The 14,981-nt window shown below is 41.9% G+C and overlaps 1 protein-coding gene across 1 annotated transcript; it reads right to left on the bottom strand.

The window, feature by feature from the left end:
* Window positions 1-445: 445 nt before the first annotated feature.
* On the bottom strand, window positions 446-14,649 carry MMP8 (matrix metallopeptidase 8). Its single transcript, XM_040257779.1, has 10 exons — window positions 14,539-14,649; window positions 12,623-12,867; window positions 11,574-11,722; window positions 11,368-11,493; window positions 8,762-8,923; window positions 3,099-3,216; window positions 2,228-2,361; window positions 1,501-1,654; window positions 718-821; window positions 446-555 (listed from the first exon to the last, which is right to left on the bottom strand). The coding sequence occupies exons 1-10, from the start codon at window positions 14,647-14,649 to the stop codon at window positions 446-448; spliced, it is 1,413 nt and encodes a 470-aa protein (XP_040113713.1).
* Between the last annotated feature and the right edge of the window lie 332 nt (window positions 14,650-14,981).

The following is a 14,981-nucleotide window of genomic DNA, read 5'->3' as shown; positions in this document are numbered from 1 at the left end:
GATTTTCTAGGCAAGGACATTGGAGTGGGTTGCCATTTCCTTCTCTGGGGTCATAATCCTTACTTCTAATCAAAATACAGTGCTAAATAACATGTAGCAGGTACACTTAAGACATATTTAAAAGACTTAAGAATAAATGGGCATTTTAGAAGTCAAATCAACAAGTTAAGGTAATAATGAATATTGATTGAGGTGGCAAAGAAGACTTAATCTTCTTGTGATGGATTCACTAACATGAGATGGAACGTATGAGAACCAAATCAACGTCTGCAAACAGTGGATACTCCAAATGTAATTTCACTGAAGAGTAGTCCAATGAATACAGTGATAGCAAACAACATTATTTATTATTGAGAAAATATAAATAGGATACAGTGTAATAGAAATGAAAATTAGACTCCCCTTCCATATTCAGAAAATGGATACAATCACATTTAATTTTGCTTCAACTGTATCTACAGTCAAGCCATCTATTGCTTCTGTCGACTCTAGTAACTCTACGAGCATGAAAATCAAATGTATAATATCTTGGTCCACTGAAGAAAAGGAAGAAGGCTATATATAAAAAAAAAAAAAGATATAATGTATTGTATTAGCTTGTAGACGATCTTGGATATTTTCAATTAAAATTCCCATTCCAGTCCTATTATAACTATCAAATGCAAATGAGTTATTTAAAAAAATTAAACAAATTTATTAAGTTTATTTTCTACTTACAATTCTCCTGGAAAACTGCATCAACTCTACTTTCTATTCCTGGAAAAAAACTTGCTATGCTTTGGGGATAACCTGGTTCCATAGATTGACTTTGGTCATCATAGCTGATGAGAAAAAAATATCATCCCATATTTTAAGACCAATACAATATACAATGACAACAATTTTCTTTAAATTGTATATACTTTAAAAAGTGCCTTCACACATATCTTCTTATTAGTTCTTCACAATATACTATTTATTGGAACTAATGATGGTTAATTTCTCTACCTAAGGGTACATACCTATTTATAAAATATACTGGTATCACTAATACTAAGACAGATTTCTGATTGCTGGTGCAGTGTTATTTTCAAAAAGGAGAGCTTATGTTTCTAAGGCTTTTACTTAACTGATTCATCATCTCTATCTGATAAATATAAATAATAATTTCAACTTGGGAATCAAGTTCTGTATAACATTTGCTTGAGTGTAGTAGAATTTAACTCTTAGAATTTCATGAATAAATGAGACTTAGCCTAATTCTTTCTTTGCATCTCACTTTAGTGCTCTATTCAATTCAGTTCTTTTTCAGGATATAGAGTGCTCAATACCATTGTGCAGGCGTCTTAACTTCATGAAAATTTCAAAAGCCATAGTAACATCAATCATCTTGTGAAAAAGAATGCTTATCAGAGACCATCTAGTTATGTTAAACCTTCAGAAACCTGATCATCGATGGTTTCTAGACAGGGTGAAAAACATAGATTTCAATCTCTAATGGAAAAAAAAAAAAAATCTTACCTCCAGAACTGGTCGTTTACAAAGAAGTACGTTTTTCTCCTGTAGGAAACAGCTGCATCAATTGCTTGGACACTGCTTGGGAAGCCATAGCTTGATATATGCTTGGGGTATCCTTGCAGAGTATCATAGCCACTCAGAGCCCAGTACTGGGTGCCTGTCAATGATTCAGATTTATGTCAGGTAAAGTTTTCCATTCCTACAAAATGTGTATCACTTCTTAACCTTTGCATAAATTCTTCATAGGAATAAAAATGGAAAAAATAGTCTTGAGAAGAAAAAGGTGGTCAAGTTAAGATCACTGGGCTATGATAGCCCTCATGGTTCCCCAGCACCTGTAAAATATCCCCAACTTCTTAGCCTGGCATTCGGGGCCCCACACTGGAATGTCTTATCTCATGTGACTTCTATACAGAGATTTAACTAGAACCTTGGGGGAATCTTAGAGAATTACGCCTGGGATGAGGGTGGAAGAACGCTAAAGGTGGTCTAATGAAGTATTCTTATTTTGTAAATGAGGAGATTAATGCCTGAAGAGGGTACAACCTGCTCAAGTTCACACAGCAGTTAGTGGCGGACAGGGGACCCAACCCAGGTCTCTCGACAAAAACGCAGCCAGCGTTAACACTTTCTCCTTGACTCACCTCTTTGAACCTGGAAAAGAGCACAAAGGAGTCCTGCCCTTCCCTCCACCAGGAACTAAAAGAAGAGGAAAACCTCAAGCAGTTACCTTTGAATATGAAAATTAGGTCCCTGTCAAAATCCTCATAAGCAGCCTGTATGCCGTTTGGCAGGGATGGCCAGTAGAGAGAAATGAAATTGAGTTCGATCACTCCTAGCTGAGGGTGCCTCCTCCAGACGTACCTGGCGGAACACAAGGAGAGAAGCACGCGTGGCAGTCTACCAAGGCGGTTTCTGCCAGGCTGGGGCTGGCACCGGCCCTGTAAGCCTGCTGAGAGGATGTGACACCCAGTGAAGGCGACGCTGGCAGCTCAGTGACCAGCATATGTCCAGTCCTTTGTGGTGACCCCGTCCATCTGGTGAGAACTCTGCAGGTGTCAGAGGAGCTGACGGGAGGGGCCTTCCTCGATTACGTTTTACACTACCTCCATTCTCACACACCGACAAGTCTGATTTTGTTAGGCTCTTTCACTACTGGTGCTATGATATGATGAGGATATTTAGAATACAAGCACACTCAGCCTGTGGGTACACAGTCACAAAATAGCCAATGGAAAATTGAAAAAATTCAGTCAGATGATTTTTCCCGCATCTTATGAAGTGATGGGTTCCATTCACCTGACTGAATTTGGGTAGGACCGAATACTATTTTGGTCTTGGGGAAACCCAGCCACAGAGTTTCTAACAGCTAGAGCCCGTGTTTGTTTACATCGAAACATCTGAATGTTTACAAATATTTTAACTATTTTTTCTTTTCCGGGTTGTTTTGAGTTACTCAGAAAGCACTATCAATTCCAATGACATTCACATGCATAGATTTCAAAGGAAAAGCTGAGTAATGTGTAATATGTGACTTAATTAGAACAGTTTTAAGTTAGCCAGTAAAAGAAGTCAAAAGAAGGAATATTTCACTCTCATACTTGTCTTTGAAGAAAAGTTTTTCTCCACGGAATGTGGTGACAGCATCAAATGTCAGTCTGGGGTCGCAGGCGGTGGGGGTGGTTGGTCCAGTAGGTTGGACAGGGTTGCTTGAGGGTCCTGAAATTTAAAAAAGACTTTCTATAAGCATAAGCCCAGGGTGTACACTGGATACATCTCAGGTCAGTGAAGGGTCTTCATATGAAAAGAAATGCTACCTGACCACCCTACAAGGTGTTAAAGTAATCACACATTGCTGCTGCTGAGGCTAAGTTGCTTCAGCCGTGTCCAACTCTAGACGGCAGCCCACCAGGATCTTCCGTCCCTGGGATCCTCCAGGCAAGAATACTGGAGTGGGTTGCCATTTCCTTCTCCAATCACACATTAGGCTCTCTTAAAAGTCTTTTTATATAATTAAAAAATTAAACAGGTCTTCCTTGATGACTCAGTTGGTAAAGAGTCTGCCTGCCAATGCAGGAGACGTGGGTCTGATCCCTGATCTGGGAAGGTCTCTCATGCCACGGAGCAGCTAAGCCCGTCTGCCACACACTCTAGAGTCCAGGAACCACTCTAGAGAGCCCATGGTCCGTGACCACTGCAGCCTGAGCGCCCTGGAGATTGTACCCAGCGACAGGAGAAGCCCCTGCAGTGAGAAGTCCGTGTACCGCAGCAAAGAGAGGCTGCCTCTCGCCGCAACTGGAGAAAACCTGGGCAGCAACAGAGACCCAGCATACCCGAAGAATTAGATAAAAAAATAAACAAAAGAGTAGTTGTGACTTTAGGGACAGTTCCAGGTTAAGTTGTGAAGCAAAGAAATGTGAATTCTTTCCCTTCCCCTCTGCCAGCTTAAAATCAGAATCCCATGTTTCTTTCCCTTCTTGGTTCCTCTTTCTGAATGTTTAGTCACTCAGTATTTCCTTTCTTGTTTCCCACAAAAATCCACCTTCAAGAAGCTGTTATCTATCAGTCTTCTGCCAAACAGCATAAATCTAAGTTCAATTTTAGAAACATTTTTCCTATGAATATTTAAATTGTAATATATTTTCTTATTGCAGAACAAAAGGTTGCAAGCAGTTAAACTATGGGTGAGCGAGGAAAGGAGGTGTTTTCAGAGGAAAAGGAATTGGGAAGTAGGGGCAGTTAGACTAGGTCTCATCGTTCCTGAAAATTCTACTGTCATGAAAAAAATTCGTAGTTGTGGGACCCTAGCCTGCTTGGTTTTGACACTGCTGTCTTACCAGAAAAAGAGAATGTTTTACCCAATGTGACTCCACAACACCCCTGTCCCATCAACAGTTTTAATTCTTTTTTTTTTTTAGAGATAGATGTGCAAACCTTTCTCTGGTTTCTTGTTCCTACAGCTACTAGGGGGCAGGAGGGCAAGAGGAAAGAGAGATGGAATGGTCCAGACCACACTTCAGTTCAGTTCAGTTCAGTTCAGTCATTCAGTCGTGTCCGACTCTTTGCGGCCCCACGAATCACAGCACGCCAGGCCTCCCTGTCCATCACCAACTCCTGGAGTTCAATCAGACTCACGTCCATTGAGTCAGTGATGCCATTCAGCCATCTCATCCTCTGTCATCCCCTTCTCCTCCTGCCCGCAATCCCTCCCAGCATCAGAGTCTTTTCCAATGAGTCAACTCTTTGCATGAGGTGGCCAAAGTACTGGAGTTTCAGCTTTAGCATCATTCCTTCCAAAGAAATCCCAGGGCTGATCTCCTTCAGAATGGACTGGTTGGATCTCCTTGCAATCCAAGGGACTCTCAAGAGTTGTCTCCAACACCACAGTTCAAAAGCATCAATTCTTCAGCACTCAGCTTTCTTCACAGTCCAACTCTCACTGTGGTCTCCATACATGACGACAGGAAAAACCATAGCCTTGACTAGATGGACCTCAGTCAGCAAAGTAATGTCTCTGCTTTTGAATATGCTATCTAGATTGGTCATAACTTTTCTTCCAAGGAGTAAGCGTCTTTTAATTTCATGGCTGCAGTCACCATCTGCAGTGATTTTGGAGCCCCCCCAAATAAAGTCTGACACTGTTTCCAATGTTTCCCCATCTATTTCCCATGAAATGATGGGACCAGATGCCATGATCTTCATTTTCTGAATGTTGAGCTTTAAGCCAACTTTTTCCCTCTCCTCTTTCACTTTCATCAAGAGGCTTTTTAGTTCCTCTTCACTTTCTGCCATAAGGATGATGTCATCTGCATATCTGAGGTTATTGATATTTCTCCCAGCAATCTTGATTCCAGCTTGTGCTTCCTCCAGCCCAGCATTTCTCATGATGTACTCTGCATATAAGTTAAATAAGCAGGGTGACAATATACAACCTTGTTGTACTCCTTTTCCTATTTGGAACCAGTCTGTTGTTCCATGTCCACTTCTAACTGTTGCTTCCTGACCTGCATATAGGTTTCTCAAGAGGCAGGTCAGGCGGTCTGGTATTCCCATCTCTTTCAGAATTTTCCATAGTTTATTGTGATCCACACAGTCAAAGTCTTTGGCATAGTCAATAAAGCAGAAATATATGTTTTTCTGGAACTCTCTTGTTTTTCCATGATCCAGCGGATGTTGGCAATTTGATCTCTGGTTCCTCTGCCTTTTCTAAAACCAGCTTGAACATCTGGAAGTTCATGGTTCACATATTGCTGAAGCCTGCCTGGGAGAATTTTGAGCATTACTTTACTAACATTTGAGATGAGTGCAATTGTGCGGTAGTTTGAGCATTCTTTGGCATTGCCTTTTTTTGGGATTGGGATGAAAACTGACCTTTTCCAGTCCTGTGGCCACTGCTGAGTTTTCCAAATGTGCTGGCATATTGAGTGCAGCAGTTTCACAGCATCATCTTCCAGGATTTGAAATAGCTCAACTGGAATTCCATCACCTCCACTAGCTTTGTTCGTAGTGATGCTTTCTAAGGCCCACTTGACTTCACATTCCAAGATGTCTGGCTCTAGGTGAGTGATCACACCATCATGATTATCTGGGTCGTGAAGATCTTTTTTGTACAGTTCTTCTGTGTATTTCTGCCACCTCTGCTTAATATCTTCTGCTTCTGTTAGGTCCATAACATTTCTGTCCTTTGTCGAGCCCATCTTTGCATGAAATGTTCCCTTGGTATCTCTAATTTTCTTGAAGAGATCTCTAGTCTTTCCCATTCTATTGTTTTCCTCTATTTCTTTGCATTGATTGCTGAGGAAGGCTTTCTTATCTCTTCTTTCTATTCTTTGGAACTCTGCATTCAGATGCTTATATCTTTCCTTTTCTCCTTTGCTTTTCGCTTCTCTTCTTTTCACAGCTATTTGTAAGGCCCCCTCAGACAGCTGTTTTCGTTTTTTGCATTTCTTTTCCATGGGGATGATCTTGATCACTGTCTCCTGTACAATGTCATGAACCTCCGTCCATAGTTCATCAGGCTCTCTACCTATCAGATCTAGTCTCTTAAATCTGTTTCTCACTTCCACTGTATTTGATTTAGGTCATACCTGAATGGCACGTCTGGTGTTTTTCCCTACTTTCTTCAATTTAAGTCTGAATTTGGTAATAGGGAGTTCATGATCTGAGCCACAGTCAGCTCCTGGTCTTGTTTTTGTTGACTGTATAGAGCTTCTCCATCTTTGGCTGCAAAGAATATAATCAATCTGATTTTGGTGTTGACCATCTGGTGATGTCCATGTGTAGAGTCTTCTCTTGTGTTGTTGGAAGAGGGTGTTTGCTATGATCAGTGCATTTTCTTGGCAAAACTCTATTAAGTCTTTGCCCTGTTTCATTCCGCTTTCCAAGGCCAAGTTTGCCTGTTACTCCAGGTGTTTCTTGACTTCCTACTTTTGCATTCCAGTCCCTGATAATGAAAAAGACATCTTTTTTGGGTGTTAGTTCTAAAAGGTCTTGTAGTTCTTCATAGAACGTTCAACTCAGCTTCTTGAGCATTACTGGTTGGGGCATAGACTTGGATAACTGTGATATTCAATGGTTTGCCTTGGAAATGAACAGAGATCATCCTGTCATTTTTGAGACTGCATCCAAGTACTGCATTTCAGACTCTTTTGTTGATCATGATGGCTACTCCATTTCTTCTAACGGATTCCTGCCCACAGTAGTAGATAAAATGGTCATCTGAGTTAAATTCACCCATTCCAGTCCATTTTAGCTTACTGCTTCCTAGAATGTCGACGATCACTCTTGCCATCTCCTGTTTGACCACTTCCAATTTGCCTTGATTCATGGACCTGACATTCCAGGTTCCTATGCAATATTGCTCTTTATAGCATTGGACCTTGCTTCTATCATTGGTCCCATCCACAGCTGGGTATTGTTTCTGCTTTGGCTCCATCACTTCATTCTTTCTGGAGTTATTTCTCCACTGATCTCCAGTAGCATATTGGGCACCTACTGACCTGGGGAGTTCTTCTTTCAGTATCCTATCATTTTGCCTTTTCATACTGTTCATGGAGTTCTCAAGGCAAGAATACTGAAATAGTTTGCCATTCCCTTCTCCAGCAGACCACATTCTGTCAGACCTCTCCACCATGACCCCACGTCCAAGGAGCAGTGGCTGCATGGGCACAGGAGGGCCTCGGGGAGCTATTCCACGTTCTAGGTCAGGAGAGGTGGTGGTGAGGAGATACCCCTTGTCCAAGGTAAGAAGCAGCGGCTGTGCTTTGCTGGAGCAGCCATGAAGAGATACCCCACGTCCAAAGTAAAAGAAACCCAAGCAAGATGGTAGTGTTGTAAGAGGGCATTAGAGGGCAGACACACTGAAATGATGATCACAGAAAACTAGTCAATCTAATCACACTAGGACCACAGCCTTGTCTAATTCAATGAAACTAAGCCATGCCCATGGGGCCACCCAAGACGGGCGGGTCATGGTGGAGAGGTCTGACAGACCACAGTTAGATGGAGCCAAAGGCTTCTATATTCCTCCCTAAAAAGTGTCAGTCTCAGCTTTAAAAAACACTTATATCTCTTCATACTCCATCCCACTTCTTTCACAGACAACAATCTTGAGATGTTTAACATGTATATATATATATATATATATGTAAATATATGTTTGTTAGCATGTTTCTTGAAAATGCTTTGCTTTGTCTGTATGCATTCTTAATTTATGTGGATTTAACATATTGCATAATTTGTACACTGTGTAATATGTATCATTCTGTTTCTTATCCAGGAATCACAATGTTTTAAAGACTCATCTGTGTGTGTGTGTGTGTGTTTTGCTTAGTTGTGTCCAACTCTTTACAACCCCATAGACTGTAGCTCACCAGGCCCCTCTGTTCATGCAATTCTCCAGTCAAGAACACTGGAGTGGGTTGCCATTTCCTTCTCCAAAAGGAGCTATAGAAAGAAAGTGAAGTTACTCAGTCGTGTCCGACTCTTTGCGACCCCATGGACTGTAGCCTACCAGGCTCCTCAATCCATGGAACTCTCCAGGCAAAAGTACTAGTGTGGGTCACCATTTACTTCTCAGAAAGACTCATCTGTGCCCACCTGATTCAGAGTTTTTCAGGGCTGCATATTACTGTATGGCCTGCGCCCACCACATTTTCCCTGTATATTCTCCTGATGGGCTCCTAGGTGCCCTCCAACATCCATCATCATAGCAGACTGCAGTGAGCATCCCTGACGTGCCCAGGCATACTTCAGACCACCTTACCGTAGATGGCCTGAATGCCATTGATGTCATCTTGATGCAGTGAGTAGCTGGTGGGGTCTCTGTAAGAGTAGGTGGGATACATCAAGGCCCCAGGATCAGAGGAGTGAGCCAGCCCCAAGGAATGTCCGAATTCATGGGCAGCAACAGGAAACAAGTTGTAATCTGAAATGCAAGCATGTGCGGTGAATGGGTTGAAGTGGATTGAAGGGTAGTGGGAATAGGATCTCGAGGAATGCAGCTTCCAGGCCCAAACTGCCTGACTTCTCCCTTTCCTCTTCATTATGCGATGAAATAGAGGCTGGAAGGAAACAAGGTAGGAGTCATAGGTTGCGATTAGAAGTAATGAGCGCCTCATCAGGCCTTAGAACCAAGAGGACTGCCTTTCTTCCAGTTCTCATAATTCACAGACCTGAAGTTTAGGGAAATGATGACGAGGCCATCACAGGTCTCAAGACTCTCAGAGGCCCTCTCCCACATCTGCTCCTCGCCAGCCTCCCGGACCCACAGCACCACGAGCAGAGTCGCAGTGAAGAGGCGCACAGAAAAGAAGCCAGTCAGCCTGCGAGACGGGCCTCCCCTGTGGGGTTGACTCCCTTTGGCTTCCTGACCACCCAGAGCCTAGTGCCGGCTCTTCCTTGAGTCTCTGCTCTCCAGGAAGCATCAGGAATTTTCCACCAGAAAGAGACAAACCGCGCCCCTTATTAGTCCCTACTCTTGTCTTTTGGCTTCCATGAGTCCGGTGCCTTTCGTAACTAGGAGCTGAAAAACTTTCAAGGCTTGCACTTCCTGTCAAACAAAGCCCAAGCTCCTTTGCCAAGTCCAAGACTATTGCATTTGGCTCCAGCAGACGTCTGAGGACTGGATTTCTGATGTGAACCCTTCCCTCCAGCTGGTCTACGTGCCATCTCACAGACACGTGGTGCATTTTCTAACACTGCCTACTTCAAAAAATAATCATAGTTGTAGAGCACTTTCTTATATGCTAGTCACTGTAATAATATTTAATCAGTAACATTCTTATGAAATATTATTAGAAATACTTCTACAGGAAAGGAACTGAAGCCCAGAGATTTTGGAACCTTGTTATTCATCTTGCAACTAATAAGTGGCAGAGCTGGGGTTGAACCTGGTTATGATAGCAAGACCTGTGCTCTTTCCAGTGTTCAACACTTCCTGATGATAATTAGCCTTGAATATTCTACCCATGCTCTAAGACTTACTTTCTTGATCATCACATCCTTCCACCTTGCATTCAAGAATGCTTAAAAAATGCTTGAAATACTGGGCAAGGGGCTCTGGGGGATTTATCATGATGCATAGACTAGCCAGGGAGACACGTGCAAAAACTTGAATGTGCAGAATAATGAGGAGGGAAGTCAGAGAAGACAAAACAAAGGCTACTAGGATTCTGAGAAGACAAAATGAGTGTTTCCATACCAATTGACATAGTACGGAAAGAGAGAGATTTTGAAAGGTGGGGCTTTGGGCGTGGGCAAGGGCATTTCCGGAAGAGGAAGCAACGTGAGCCAGTGTAGGGCAGTTGGAAAGCAGATGCTGTCATCTGGGAACGGTGAATTGCAGTGTGGCTGCTCTGTGTGAAATGCAAAGACAAGCCATGAAAGATGATGTTGGACCATCCCCAGGAGCTTTCAGTGTGTAAATACCAGGCTTTCCAAATGTGGACGTGAGCTTTCCAAGAACAAAACTCCTTGCAGTGTTGGGGAGACTCAGAGGGACAGAGATCAGAGGTGAACAGTCCAGGTGGGACTCTGGATCAGGTCAGCAGTAGTCCATCTAACCTGTGGGAAGGGCACCAAGAATCTGAAGTCATGGGAAGAGTTTATTATCTTTGTGAACACATGCTTCAAGCACAGGGATTTAGGGACAATAAATACTTAGATCACTGATGTTGAGGAAATGGTGGGAGGAACAGGTCCCAGGCGAAGATAAAATGTTCCTTTCTTATTATTTTCAGAAAAGTGTCCCATGGCCTCTTGTTACCCTATAACCATTTAAAGCACCACTCAGTTCTTCCCTTCAGGTGATCTTATTCTTACCCTGAGTCTTCTCCCGAAAGGGGTAGTTTGCTATATGGGAACATATCTTTGAAAAAATAGCTCCATGAAGATGAAATGACTAGATAAACAAGAATATCTAGATGGCTGCTCTTTCCTAAGTAGGACAGTTTTCTAAATAAACCTAATTATTTCTGAATGTCATAAAGTAGAAATCTTATCAAACCTCATAAAATTTCACAATATTAAAATAAAGATATGTGCTAAATCAGTGGTAAGCAGACTTTTTCTATGAGAGTCCAGATAGTAAATATTTTAGATTTTGTGAGCCATAAGCTCTGATACTGTGGTATATAAAACTTCATTTATACAAATAGGAACAGGAAGGACTTAGCCATGATTTGTTGTTTTGATTCCTGCCTTAGGAAACAAGGTTAGGATTTAGCTTTTAAAATTTTTTCTAAACCTAAATTAACTTATCTTGAGCTAATAAGAATAATGTGTGTGTGTGTGTATGCATGTAGGCATGCAAATTCTAATATGGGAAGCTAAGTGAGAAGCTGCATGTGGACATAACCTTGGCTAACTTACTTTCAAAGGTTTTGGTCCACGTTTCTTCTGCATCAAAATGAACATCTCCTCCAATACCTGGGCCCGGCTGAAAGGCATGAGCAAGAATTCCATTGGGTCCATCAAACGGGGAATTGTCCCCATGATCTGAAATAAAACAATGTGTATTAGCCAAGTTTCAGTTTAGCCAGAGAAAGCAAAATCGAGCCTGACTTCTTTGAGCCCACCTTTTTCGGCAAAAGAAATCTGGATGTCTGCTTCTTTGTCCAAGGTCCTGTTGAAGGTCAAGGGTGATGCGTCACTCCAGACTTTAAAGGCTCTCTCAATAACTGCTTCCACATCTGTCTCTCTCAAGTTCGAGGTATAGTTCACAATCCTTCAAAATGAGAAGGCACATTAGTCTTTAGAACAGCAGTCCCTCGGTAGATTAAATTGCTCTAGTTTGGAGTTTGTTGCACATGTGACATGCTACCACTGAACAGTGTGTAAGGAGGGGGTGAAGGACTTAGGGTTGAAGACAGACCTGGGTTTTGGACAAGTTACTACATGTCTTTAAAATCCATTTCCTTATTCATAAAATGAGGATGGTAAAATAGTACCCCTCTCATACGGTTTTTGTGAGAGTAAATATATATAAAGCATTTAGTTCACTACTCGGCAAATAGTAGCCTTCAATAAATATCGGGTATCATTACTACTGTTATTATCTTCAAAATGGATGAAAGGTGAGGCTCGATTCTCTCCAGCACTGATTAAGTCTTTTGGGGGGTCCCTGGCGGCTCAGTGGTAAAGAATTCACTTGCATGCAATGCAGGAGACTGCCTGTAAATGCTGGAGACTTAGATTTGATCCCTGGATGGGGAAGATCTCCTCGAGAAGGAAATGGCAACCCACTCCAGTATTCTTGCCTGGGAAGTCCCAGGGGCAGAGGAGCCTGGCGGGCTACAGTCCACAGAGTCACAAACAGTCAGACATAACCTAGTGACCAAACCACGAACCACCGACACGAGTTCTTAGACAGACAGCCTAACTTTGCCACAGTCCTCTTTAGGCTGTTAGAGAAAGGAGACCAAAAATGGCAGGCTTTGGATTGATAAGAATCCACGGGATCTTCGCCACTTTATCCTCTCTCTCATTCACTAGAATCTAAACTGTGTAAGAACAGGGATATTTACTTGTTTCTAGTGGATTCCAAATTCTGTATCCGTGTCTAACACAGTAAGAGTTCAGTGAACACTGGCTCAGTGAATCAACTCTGAAACTCGAGAAATATCACCTGTAGGTCAGCTTAGTTTTTTCCCACTTGGGGTTTCCTGGGGTTATCATAAAGGTGCCCGAATCGGGCACTCCACAGCGAGGCTTTCTCATCATCTCCAAGGTTTCCTCATTTGGCTTCCCTGTCACGTTGAGCCCGAAGAATCGCTGCATTTTTTTAAGTGTCTCAACCATCACATTAGTTTTGCTCTTCTTTTCAGACTTATATTTGTACCTTGGCAATTGGTAGAACTTCTCTAGGTAATTCTGGAAAAAGACAAACATTCATTTGCTGTGAAACTGCCTTCAGTTCTCTGGGGTTTTGCATTCCTTTTTAAGTTATTGTAGAGGTCAAACCAGGGCTAATAACCTGATCGCCACAAAGATAAAAGCACAAATTTGTTGGTTGACTTTGAGAGAAAAGTGCCTACTGGAAAGAACAGCTCATCTCTTCAGTGCTACAGTTACTATTATTCATAAAAATTGGTATTTCATGAGGGGTAAATAGACACCTCAAGCAAAATGCTAGTATACAGTTAGGAGACTGCCTTGTTATTTTTATTAAAAAGCAAACAAAACAAAAGAGCATAAGCATTTATTGACTTCTTGAAGTATTAGTTGCAGCAACACAGATTCTCTTTTTTAATCCTCTTTTCACTATTGTAGAGGAGGGTTAATCATTCACACTGACATAAAGATGCAAAAAAAAAAAAAAAAAAAAAGGAGCTTGCCAAGATGATAGTCGGGTCCCAATTCGTCACGTTGCTTCCCAAATGAGAACTGAGAACTTTAAGAGAAGAATGCCAAACATGTTTTGGTGTAACAGCAGCATCACTCTCATTAGCCTTTTATCCACCACAGTAGCTCTTCAAGAGGGGCCAGAAACTCATTAAGTAAAGGTTCTGAAGGTTGTTAAAGAGCCAATTATGAGACTTCTTTCTTTCACCTCAAGCATCCTTAAGTGGCACTTTGCAAGTGACACAGGACACAAAATTTTGTGTTCACACAGGCTTTGAGATCAGATAGCTTTGGGTTTAAAACTTAGCTCTACCACGGATTAATTGTGTGTCCTGGACACATCACTTAGATGATTTAAGATTCACTTTTATCTCTAAAGTGGAATTAATAATCTGTCCTCACAGGGTTGCTGTAGGATGAAATGAGACAATATTTGAGAAACGCCAAGCAGGACACCCTGTGCAGAATAAGTACTTAATCACTTCTGGCTATCAGCCATGGGTTACTGTATCATGGTAAGAAGTATTTTTTTTTTAAGTCAAACAAAAAGCATCAACAAGAAAAAAATGCTTTTTAAAAACTGTAATGCTAAGAAAATTGAGCATGTCAAATTTCTGACAGCATTCCTTTGTGTTTCTTTAAAGACTTGGCTTTCATACTGCTAAACAATGGGGGAAAAGCTATCAGTTTTGCTTTTTACAATGCTTCCACGAGTTTATAAACAGCGCCATAGTCTGATTTTAGGAAATAAGACCGCACGATGAACTGATTTCTGGTTTCTTATAGTTTCCCATCCTCACACTCTCTTGTGTGCCTGAGATATTTGGCTGCACAGACACGTTCATACAGAAAGCACCAATCATGTAGTAACTGCACTGCAGACATTCTAGAAAGGAAGTCTTAGGTAAGTGAGAAAGAAAATCATTTTATAATTAAAACCATTCCTTCTCAAAGGTTTTCCCAGCTGGAGCAGCTTGGCAGCCATGTTTTTCGAGGGTTTGAAGAGTCCAGCATGTTTGCACGCCCGGCTTTCAGAAAGCCCCGTTTGGAACTCTCCTAATCATTGAAACAAGATGTTCAGCCTCAAGCAAATCATTCACATAATTCCTTCAGGCGGTTTCAACTAAAGGGAGAAGATAACCCAAACAATTTTCTCATCACCAGCAAATCAACCACCCACCTAAATGATAGCTGAGGTACCTGAACAATGTTTCTATTTTTCTCTTCTAGGGATGCAAAAGATACTGGAAAGGCCCTGGAAAGCTGCACGTGGAGTAAGAGCAGAAGTGGGAGCATCTTCAGGCTGAACATGGCCTTGTCTTCAAAGACTGCCTCTCCCGGCCTGCCTTCTGCCCCTTCCCCTGACAGGTACCCTGAAGATCACAGCATCACAGGTCTCTCACTGCTTTATTTGGTCCCTTATAAAGCTGTGTCTTAAACAGTTGCCCCATCAGGAATGTGAAGCAATGCAGGCTAATTACACTCCGACAGTTCTGCAATGTTATAATGTGATCGAGTACCTTCAAATGGGGGAGCCTTTCAATGGAAAAAAGTACAATTTGCTACTCTGCTTTGGGGGCTTTTACATATTTACTTTTGCAAAATTGTTGAGGAAAAGGAATAGGAGACTAATTCTTAAGTTA

Source organism: Oryx dammah, unplaced genomic scaffold (genome assembly GCF_014754425.2).
Source record: "Oryx dammah isolate SB20612 unplaced genomic scaffold, SCBI_Odam_1.1 HiC_scaffold_17, whole genome shotgun sequence".
In the NCBI taxonomy this organism is placed as follows: domain Eukaryota; kingdom Metazoa; phylum Chordata; class Mammalia; order Artiodactyla; family Bovidae; genus Oryx; species Oryx dammah.
This window is presented reverse-complemented; position numbering and strand designations above follow the sequence as displayed.

Bases quoted from the DNA above. Each gene is read 5' to 3' on its own strand.
- MMP8 (XM_040257779.1), bottom strand. From the start codon at position 14,649: ATGTTCAGCCTGAAGATGCTCCCACTTCTGCTCTTACTCCACGTGCAG. The intron at 11,723-12,622 runs GTGATATTTCTC...CTCATTTTGAAG, and splicing joins AAAACTAAGCTGACCTACAG to GATTGTGAACTATACCTCGA. The intron at 822-1,500 runs GTAAGATTTTTT...TTTTCTCATCAG, and splicing joins GTAAACGACCAGTTCTGGAG to CTATGATGACCAAAGTCAAT.